At 52.3% G+C, this 10,469-nt stretch overlaps 1 protein-coding gene across 1 annotated transcript in view; it reads right to left on the bottom strand.

The window, feature by feature from the left end:
- Nucleotides 1-319: 319 nt before the first annotated feature.
- The window catches only part of ANTXR1 (ANTXR cell adhesion molecule 1), an 89,251-nt gene continuing 79,101 nt past the window's right edge, over nucleotides 320-10,469 (bottom strand). Inside the window, 2 exon segments of the mRNA XM_050334419.1 lie at nucleotides 320-413; nucleotides 415-569. Of these exon segments, the coding sequence (XP_050190376.1) occupies nucleotides 320-413; nucleotides 415-569 (249 nt within the window).

The following is a 10,469-nucleotide window of genomic DNA, read 5'->3' as shown; positions in this document are numbered from 1 at the left end:
CATGGTAAAGGCCCAGGGGGGACCAAGAGCGGGGAGAGGCTCGCTGGGATGGAGCTCAGGGCTGTTTGTCCCCCCTCCTGCAGTCTCTCGGCCCGTCTTGCTGCGATAGTTTGGTGGCACCGATGCACAGGGGAGTCACAAAACAAAAGAAAACGAAAGGACAAAGACGACTACGAAGTGGTTGGTTCTGCTGTCACCCATTCCAAGGACGCTCCGGCTTCCTCTGCCCCCTTCCCCCCAGGGTGGATGTGATACAGTACTGCTGAAAGAGCCTCTGGGACACTCGTGGAAGAGAGGGGAGCAAGGCAGACCCCCCCCCTTAGACTGTGGGGCGAGGGGGGCCGGGAGGAGGGGGGCCCGGTTTGGGGGCCTGGGGCGGGGGGCAGCGGGGGAGCGTGGAGGATGGGGAGGGGGTGGGGGTGGGGAGCTGGGAGGAGGGGGGTGTAGATGGGGGCTGGGGGCGGGGGTGTAGATGGGGGCTGGGGGAGCTGAGGGGGGTACGAGTTGTTGAGGGGGTACTTGGGGGGAGACTCGGTGTTCTTCACTCTGGTGAAGTTGATGCAGCGGCCCTGAAACGAAAGGACAGGGGAAGCAGAGTTACCAACCCAGGGGACACAGCCCAGCTCAGCCACCTCCAGGCTGTGCCCAAACCTGCCCCCAGAGCTCCGGGCACAGCCCCTGCCCCTCAGTCCCTCACAGGGGGAGGATGAAACCTCCCCCGCTGCTCTGCAGCTCCAGGACCTTCCCAGCAGAGCACTGGGCACTCCAGGTCCTGCTGACGCTGCAAGAGCCTTTACCACAGAATCAGGGAATGGTCTGAATTGGAAGGACCTTAAACCCCACCCTGTCCCACCCTCTGCCATGGGCAGGGACACCTTCCACTGTCCCAGGTTGCTCCAACCTGGCCTTGGACACTTCCAGGGCTGGGGCAGCCACAGCTTCTCTGGGCAAGCTGTGCCAGGGCCTGCCCATCCACTGAGTAAAGAAGTTTGCCTTAATATCCTGTATAAACCTGCCCTCCACCAGCTTAAGGCCATCCCCCCTCGTCCTTGTCCCCACTCCTGTGTTTCAGAGCTGGCACTGGAGCCTGCACAGCCCATGGTCTGTCCCTGCATCCACAGATGCCTCTTCCAACAGAACAAAATCTGGGCTTTGCCCCTTTGGAGCCTCTCTCTCCTCCAGACACTTGGCTTTGGTGTCCCTTTCTACCATTTACCAGCCAGAAAAAAGGGAAGGTTCATTTAACAAAGACAGTTTCTTGCTCAGAATTTTTCCTGAAATGCATCCATCCCTCCTCGGGATGTCTTGATACTCAAGTGCTTGTGAGAAGCCAATAAACTGCTTTTCTCACTCTTCGCTGCTAAGCTACAGTTTGTTGTACATTTTTAAACAAAACCTTTGCCCTCTGAGCTGTTCTTTTTTTTTTCTTTTTTCCTTTTTTTTTTTTTCCCTCCAAAGTTCCACCTGCAAAAGATCCAACTGTAAATACTCGAATGTCAGAATCAGCACTATTGTATTATGGATTCATTCCTTTAGATATGAAATCATCCTAAAAGGCACCAGAGGATTTCTGAGTCCATTCTTTATTTTTTGGACTTGCGAACACGGGCTTATTTTCTCTGTTTTCCTCTTTCCTCTCCCAAAGTAAATGTTTTTGCTGGTGGAAAAAATGCCAAATGGAGCACTGAGCCCCTGCAGGCTGCAGTAGATTTGTTGGGGTAACGACATCAATCATTTAAATCCTCTCCAGCCCTTGCACAGGACAAAATGCCAACGCCAAACGAAGTGACAGAGGGAGCAGGAACCCTCCACACCCCCTCCATCTGCAGTGCTGCCCAAGGCAGGGCAGGGCACAGCCTGCAATGAGCACTCCCTGCCCCATCCCAGAGCACCCCCGGCCCCATCTGCTCTCTCCCTGGGCTCCTGTCTCTGCTTTAACATTTGTTTTAATGCACTTTGCTGAGATTTTAAGTAAATACTGTGGGACAGGCCTGCTGAGTGAGGCAAACTCTGAACCCGACATTAACCAGTTCTACTCAGAAAAAAACCCCAAAAATCATGAGAATGTTTTCCTTGTTCCAGTGCCACATCTCCTGCCACGCAACTTTAGTCGTTTCAGAACATTTTTTGCACTAGTTTTGTTTTCTTTATTTATGATGAGACTAAAATAAACCCGAACAAAAAGCAGCACAAGTCAGAAACTGTGGCCAGAGAGCAAAAAGCTGCAGTTGTTTTTTGTGTGGAGAGATGCTCTGTCTGCATGGTCTGGCAGTGAGGTTATGGAGCTGCAGGTCCAAGTGGGACTGAGCACCGCCCTGAGAGCATTCAGGAGGATGATGAGAGGCTCAGAAACCTTTGGGTTTGGGGTTGGGGCAGGGCCTGAGGACTACAAGCCATCTTGTGCTCAGGGCACGGTTCAGAAGGGTAAAGGAGCATCCTGGGCACTGGCAAAGATTTGACTTGTTACTGGTTGCAGTCAGCTATGACCCAGTGAGCCCCTGTTCCCCAGCTGCTCTGATATCCACGACCAGAGATGACCCTTTCTGCAGGAACAGGGTTGCTTTGCAGTGACAGAGTTCTCTTTTCAAATGGGATTGATTCTCCCCTGTCCTTGCCAACCTCTCAAACAGGGGCCTGTGCACGTGCTGGGCTGGGCGAGCAGCTGGGCTGGAGTCTGAGCACAGGCTGCTCACATGCACAGCAGAGACAGCACAGGGCTACAGACAGCAGAGCCAGACCTGACCCACTTGTCTCAGGTCCAGATTTGCCTCACCCAGCAGGCCTGTCCCAAAGCATTTACTGATAATCTCAGCACGGAGCATCACCTCCTTGTGCCCCACTGCCCCGTGCTTGATGCTGGTCTCACTCCAGAGTTCAAACCATTCCCTAACACAGGATGGATGTGCTTTTCCCCTCAGCTCCCACGTGCCAATCCCTGTCTCCTCCCATTTCCTTTGCTCCCAGCTCAGCTGTGCTGCCCTGAACTGACAGTGACCTGTCTGGTTCTCCTCCTGTGCAGTGGGATCTGCAGGGCACCCAGCACGTGTGGGGGGCAGGGACACAGTGCAGGCTCCCCCCTCCCTTCACGAGATCTGCCAGACCCAGGGAGCTCTGGGCTTTCATCTCTTGACTTTCCTCTCACCCAGATGGGGAGAAGCCAGAGAGAGCTCCTCAGCCCAGATGGACTGAGATGGACTCTGGCAGCTCCGCTGCCTCAGAGGAGATGGGGAGGCCAAGAGCTCCTCTGGGAGAGCTGTCAGACTGAATGACAAGGGGATGTCCAGGAAACAAATCACTGTGCCCTTGCATGGGGGGCAGGAAAAGTTTTGCTGGTGCCCTGGGTACAAATGCAAAGCAGATCCCGGAGGGAGAGAGCTCCTTTCACCAAGGAGGTGGATGTTAACCCCCTTGTATGTAGCAATATGATAACAGAGGTCGTGCCAGCAGAGTGTGAGACAAACAGTTTAACCCTCAAGCTCTCAAGGACTGAAACGTGTGTCAGACATGTCTTCCCACCTGCACTCACCCAAAGGGGGGCCTGACTCACAGCTGGGCTTTGTACGTGAATTGCAGGAGGAAAATAAACCATCAGCACCCCTGACCTGCTCCAGCCAGAGCTGTTTGATCTGGAGAATGGTCTGGATGAAGAGCAGGTTGGGTGGCTCATCACCCACCCACCCAAGGTTTTCCAGGGCTCCCCATTGCCAGCACAGTTCTGTCCATCCCACAGATAGTAGAATTTGATGTGGCACTGACAGATCCTCTAAATAAAGGGGCCCAAATGCCTTGGTCAGCCTTGTGGTCTGGATGCAAAACCAGTGGGAGTGTCTGAGGCACTACAGGAAGAGAATCTCTCTACAATCAGTGGGACAGGGACCACAGGGATCACAGGGACCTTCCCAGAGCTGGGATTTTATGAGGGTCTCAATGACCACCAGTCAGCAGCCCCTCTTGGCTCCCCACCAAGGCTCATCACCTCCTTTAGGTGTCCAAATTTAGATGGGGTGGATGTGGAAGACGGTGTCAGAATACCCAGGAGGCAGGAAATGAACCCATTTCCACTCAGTGCTACCTTGCATCCTTCAACAGAAAGTCACCTTTAATCCCAGGAGAAAAAACTCCTTAACCAGGTTGTACCAGAGCTTTGAGAATGAGGAGCCAGTTCTGAATCTTTCTAGCAGGGAGACAGAAGCTGGAGATCCAGGATGTACGAACGTAGGGACAGGCTGGATATTAAAAGGCTGCTGTGTCCAATGCCCTGGCCGAGCTTTATTTCCCTCTGAGCAGCCACAACCCTTCAGGGGGATGGAGAGTCCCAGCTGTGCCTCAGAAGAGACAACTGAAGCAACATGGAGACGCTATTCGATCCGAAATTTAGTGGGATCAGCAAAATCAGCACGGGCAGCTCACGCCTCACATTTTTGGTTGTTTTTTCTGGAGAGCAGCTGTGTGTGCCCATGGACACTGCTGTGTGTGCCCATGGACACAGGACCATGGGGGCTGTTTCTCCTCTGTCTCCTGTGTCCCGTCCCTCTGCCCGTGGTGTCTCCTCTGACCACGGCCCCTGTCCTGTGATGCTCTAGGGTTGCACACTTGGTCCAGGCTTTTCCTTCTGTCCTTCCCATCTGGCTGACTGAGGAGCCCTGCCAGGGCTGGGAGGGCAGGCTGGGATGTGGGGGTTTGGGACATGAGCCTGCAGAAGCTGTGGCTCAGGGTGGGGGCTGCTGTCCAGGAGTGTTTGTGCCTGACAGGGATGTGGGGGCAGAGGTGCTGGGAGCAGCAGATGCCTCAGCCAAGCTGTGGCATTTCCTAGGGGCTCCACAGCCTCGTCCAAGCCACTTCCCACCCCCTCCTGCCTCTCCTTCTGCCTTGGACTGAGTCTGCAAACTATCAGGGGGATGGACTGTCACTTAGAGCACCACACTGGGACCTGCACAGACACTGCCTGGGATCCAGGGTGCCCCACCCAGCCTCGGGAAGGATGGACCCTCCCCCTGGGATGCTGCAGGATTTCTTCTCTCCCTGACCAGCCAGCCCTCTGGCCCCCATCCCAGCAGGGCTCAAACCAGGGCAAAGCTTTTTCCTTTGTTCCATCCCAGCCCTGCTCTCCGTGGTTCCAGCTGGTGAGGAACAGGCTCACACATGGCACAGCAAAGAGGGGATTTAGCAAAGGGCAGTGGGTCCCAGAGCAGGGATGTGCCCTCCACGGGACTCAGGAGATCTCTCTTTAGCAAAGACATTTTTTCTGAAGCAAAGATGAAAAATGTTTCTGGTTGGTTTTTTTTTTTTTTGGTTTTTTTTTTGTTTGTTTGTTTTTTTGTTTTTGTTTGTTTTTTTTTCTGGTTTCCTATCAAGCTGGAATTAATACCTGGAAAAATATCATTTAAATATCATTTAAAGACCATAAAACACTGGGACTGGCTTCTTTTGCCTGGTTTAAAGAGAGGCCCTGGAAAAGATATGATCCTTAATGTTGTTTTGTATGGGTCATTGGTAATTCAGGCTTTCCATAAACAATATCCTGGTTTACCCTGTTGTTATGAAAAAGAGGAGAGAGAAATAAAAAGAAATACAGCAAAAAAAGAGAAGAGAAAGAGAAGAAGGAAAAGAGAGAGAAATGAAATTTAATAATTAGCCTGTGATTTGAAACCTGATTCTGACTCGAGCATGCACGAAAACTTGAGGACATACTGGGCAATTAAGTAACAGGCAACCATTAAATATATTAAATAAATATGAGAGTTACACTGGTGCCTGCAAAGACAGGATCTGCCAAACTGCAGCTACTACAAGGGCAAAGCACATCCATGAGGTGAGAAACCAACACAGTTTTTGGAGGCAGATCCCCCTCCCAGGGATCCCAGGGATGGTTTGAACCCGGTCCAGGCATGAAACTCCCCCAGATGCGTGAGGTGATGAGTGGGGAGAGGAGGAGGAACGGAGTGGGGAGTCACAGAGGGTCTGAGAGCAGCTCTGAGCCCACGGGGAGGGGAGGCAGGGACTGTCTGTCTGTCTGTCTGTCTGCAGAGCCAACCAGCACAGGTAGCTCTCGCTCCTCTCCTGTGGCTCCAGGTGAAAAGACTGCCCAGAGCCAACGTGGAGTGGATCCTCTCCTGGGAAAGCAGTCCTTGCACAGGGCACTTTGCAAACCTCTCGCCCAAGATGCGTCCCTTTGTGCCCGGACAAAGGTGCTACAAGACCGGGGTGAGAATGGCCCTGAATTTAATCCCCATCTGCCTCCCCCCGGCGTTCTGCCCCTCGGGATCAGCACTGCGGGGGCAGCTCGGGGGTCTCCAGGTGGTTTTGCTGCTCCAAAGCCCTGCCAAGCTCACCCCAGGTTCCCAGGCAGCTTCTATGACACGGTAGGATTGTGTGAGCTCGAAAGAAACCCGAGCTGGCAGCCTGCTGCCTTTTAAATCACTCGAGGCGGGGCTGGAAGACAGTTTTAGGAAACTGTTAACTCGCTCCTGGGCTTTGTCAGGCAGCCCCGTGTGAGCTCAGCCTGTGTGGAGTGTGCCTGGCACTGCCAGCAATTGCTGCCTCCCGCAGCAAGAGGCTCATTCCCCGGCTACCTTCGGGTCTCTGAGTCACCAACCAACCATTCGAACTGCCTCATTCCGTGATAAAACATCACTGCAACCAACCCAGGCCCATCTGCAGCTCGTTACTAAAGCCAGAGCTCAGAGCTCAGCCTTGCTCGTAAACCTGCCTTCCCAAGGTACTCCTGCCACCTCGGCCACTCCATAAACAATAAACTGCAGACTTGAGCTCTTGTCTCCCAGATTAAGAGGAAGATTTATAGGTCATCACCCCAGAGGGGTTCTAATAACCTGGTCTCTTATTGCAGAGGCAGCACTGAAAGCTGTGGGTGTTCTGGTTTATCTTAAAAGAGCCAGTGAAAAGGACTGCAGTGTGAGAACATTTGGAGCAGGATCCCCAGTTTTCTCTTGGGTCCCAGTACCAGAAAAGCAGAGTTTTCTGTTGGGTGTAGCCATGCTGGATTTGAATTTTTACACCCAGCAATAGAGAGGTACAAAGTGGTGTTTTGTGCTGAAGCCAGTGAGGAGGTTTGGGGATTTACCCCAAATGAGAAAGATAAACTTACCAAAAGTAGTGGCAAGTAACTAATTACACATGGCCACTGAACTCCAGTTGTACCAGAGGCACTTTCCCACACTGCAGACAAGCACCCTGCCTGAATTCAGCAGGGGAAACCCACTTTCCTTGATGCCTTGTTATGGTTTGATCTATCCAGATGTTAAAGCAACATTTGTGTTTGTATGATCCTGTTCTGTTCAAGCAACCCAAAAGCTGCACTTGTTGAAGAACACAGGAACCCATTAAAGAATTAGAAATAATGAAGAGCTTATTTAGGGCACCAGTTCAGTCACACTGGCTTGTGACCAAAGCCCCCCATGTCCACACCTGTGGACATCCCCTGTGCATCTGAGGGCCCACAGAGGTTCTGCCACTTCAACCTCCCATTCAAACCCTGCTCCTGAGCTGACTCATCACTTCCCATCTGTGCCCAGCCCTCCAGACCTGCCACAGCCCTGAAAACACCCACTGCTCTGCCAGCTGGGGCTGGAGATCTCTGACCACACTGTGCAGGACTGGAGCAGCTGGGGAACCAAGTGGAAAGGGAACAATCAGAGCAAACTCCTCCAAAAAAAAAGTGAAACAAGACGATGCAGCCAAATCCGAGCGTGGGAATGAGCTGAATAGTCTCCATCTCTGGCCCCTGCCAGAGTTCAGGAGGAGTGGGCATGTGCATATCAGCAACAGGCCTGATTGCTTCTGCAGGAGCTGGGTTTGGCTCATCTGTGCTGTGGGATGGGTGTCATTTCCAGGAAGATCTGCTCATTCTTCCCGCTGTCTTTCTGGAAGGAGGGAGCTGGTGTTGGACAGAGCCTGGGTGACACATCAAAGGCACACCTCACACCAGGCTCTGACCTTTCTGCTGGGGGTTGAATAACAAAACCTACTGGGTATGAGGAAAAGAGAGAAAAACTCAAATGAAAAAGGAAACACAGTCTTTTGGCAGCAATAACTGGAACAACTCATCGAGGGCAGTGGTAAACATCCCTCTGGAGAGGCAGAGAGAGCCTTGCAGCCTCCAGAAATCAGTGATCTGAGGAGGATCCTTCTGGCTGCAATTTATCTTTGGGCAAAGAAGGCAGGGCATGACTCAGGACAGGATCTTCCACGATGTGAACGTGAGATGAACACAACTTGATGGCTGTTTTCACATTACATGACTCAGGACAATGACCCTGTGCAGTGCTAATGAAAATGGGAATTAATTGTCCACTGAACATTGTCCTGCCAGGGCTTAGTGAGAAATAATTCCCATCTCTGCAACCCCTGTTTGCTGGATTTGCCTTGGATCCTGACATCAGTCCTAAAGGCACAACTTTGTGATTCTGTCTGGGATGAGTTTTGCCCCGGATCAAGGTTTGACTGGGATTCTCTCCCTTTAGGATCTGGGTTCTCCCTGTCTCACCAAGAGGCTGCCCAGCTCAAGGGCCAGCTTGGCTTTGTTCTCCCAGCCCCGAGCAGCCTGGTGAGCAGATCTCCAGGCTTTTGGCTTTGGAGCTGCCAGTTCCAGGAAAAAGAGCTGATGTTTAGGTTAACTTTTCCATGGCTGCTAGTGGAAAACCACGCTGCAGCAGTGTGTGTGTGGAAAGGGTTCCCAGGCTCCTCCTCACCACAAAGCCCGAGCTGGGGCTCAACGATGGGTTAAACAGCAGCTCCCTGTCGGTGCCTGTGTGGCTTCCAGTCTGCAGGGGGAGAGGAACCCTCAGGCAAGCAGTGACATGGGGTGTGGGGTGACTCGGGGGTCTGCACGGCTGGTTTTGCTCTCAGTCTGGTGTTCAAGGGAGGGGGGTTTGAAACTGGATCTCCTGTGGTTTCTGTGCTTTGTTTCAGGGGGAGGTTTCTATTCCTGACACTGAAATCAGACAATTACTTTCTATCTGAATTTCCTCACCTCGAAAAGGGGCTCCTAACTGAAAACAAGGGAGGACCCAGGGGAGTTTCCAGGATGGCAGATTTTGCTGGGGTGCCCTGTGATGTTCCCTGTTAATCAATAATACCTGTGGCCATCCCCACATCACCCCTCAGCGGGGCTACTCTCTAATAAAACACATTCCATGCCTTTCACTGAACTCACTGGAGGTTTGTGGGGCAGAATTTGCTCCTCAGTATCCAGTTATGAACAAACAGCCACAGCTGTTTTCACACTTGGTGCAGGGTATTTGCCCAGGGTCCTGCAGGTACTTCTTGCTTTCACACCCAGGTTGGGGGTCTGACTGGAGAAATCCATGGATTGAACTGGGCTCTAGTTTAAGTCTTGGATTACAGGTAAAGCATCTGCTGGTCTGGTACCTTGCTTTGGGGGTGGGTTTGTGTGCCTGGCAAGCCCTTGGTTGCTGATGTAAGACCCAGGGTTCCCCTCACAACTTCTCAGAGCAGATGGACCCAGGCACAGTCCAAGTTTTTTCAGCTGGGGCTGCTGCTTATTTTCAGGAATTCATTGCAATCCCACAGGAAACAATGACCTGGCTTTCCCATAAGGATCAGGAGAGCAAGTCCAGCCCACTGCTGGAAGCTGCAGGAGGGAAGCACAACACAAATGCAAGCATCAACATTCCCTCAGCAACAAACAGGCATGGGAGGGATGGGTTTCCTGGACATTCTCTCTGCAACTCTCTGAATTCTAAGAGAACCAAACCACCTACTGCAGTGTTTTCTGTGAGAATTCACACACCTGGACACTCTTCTGCATCTGGTCTCCTGGGTCCTGCAATTCCACCCCCACAGCACAGAACTACCTCCAGGAAGGGTTTAACTCCAACACTTATTTCATTTACCCACAGCTGCAGAACTACTCACTCCACGCAGAGGAAAGTCTGAACTGGGGTGTTCCACTGGCTTGTTTTGCTCTTTAAAACAAAGGAGGAACCCCTCTCCTTTCTCAGCTCGTTACACCAAAGGCTGCCCTTTCCATGAGCCCCACACAGGAACATCCCCTGAGCAGAGCCTGCCCAGCCCTCACTGCTCTGGAAACCTCAAGTCAACATTACCCAGGCTGAGTTCTTGTCTCGGTCCAAATCATCCTTTGCAGTAAAAGCTCAGCTTGTAAAACCCCTTGTGATGGCTTCAGTGCTGCACTAAAACCTGGACAAACCCTGTTTTATGCAGATTCTCAGAGGAGCAAAGAGCCTGGGGCTAAGGAGGGTGGGAGGGGAAGAGGAACCAGAGTGGAAACACAAGCACCTGCCTTTGTATGAGGAGGGGAGGTGGCACTGAGTCAGCTGGAGAAACACCCCCTAATCTGTGTGCTTGCACCAAGACACCTGTCCTGTGGCAAACAGAAATATATCCTGCAAGTTTTGCCCAGTTAGATGGTCCTGAAGGTCCCCTGGTCCAGGGGAGCACTGCTCTGACCCTGCAAGGCTTTGGCACTC

This window comes from Myiozetetes cayanensis, unplaced genomic scaffold (genome assembly GCF_022539395.1).
Source record: "Myiozetetes cayanensis isolate MyiCay16 unplaced genomic scaffold, myiCay2020 scf53, whole genome shotgun sequence".
Taxonomy (NCBI): Eukaryota; Metazoa; Chordata; class Aves; order Passeriformes; family Tyrannidae; genus Myiozetetes; species Myiozetetes cayanensis.
The sequence above is the reverse complement of the archived record's forward strand: the minus strand, read 5'-3'. Positions and strand labels throughout refer to the sequence as shown.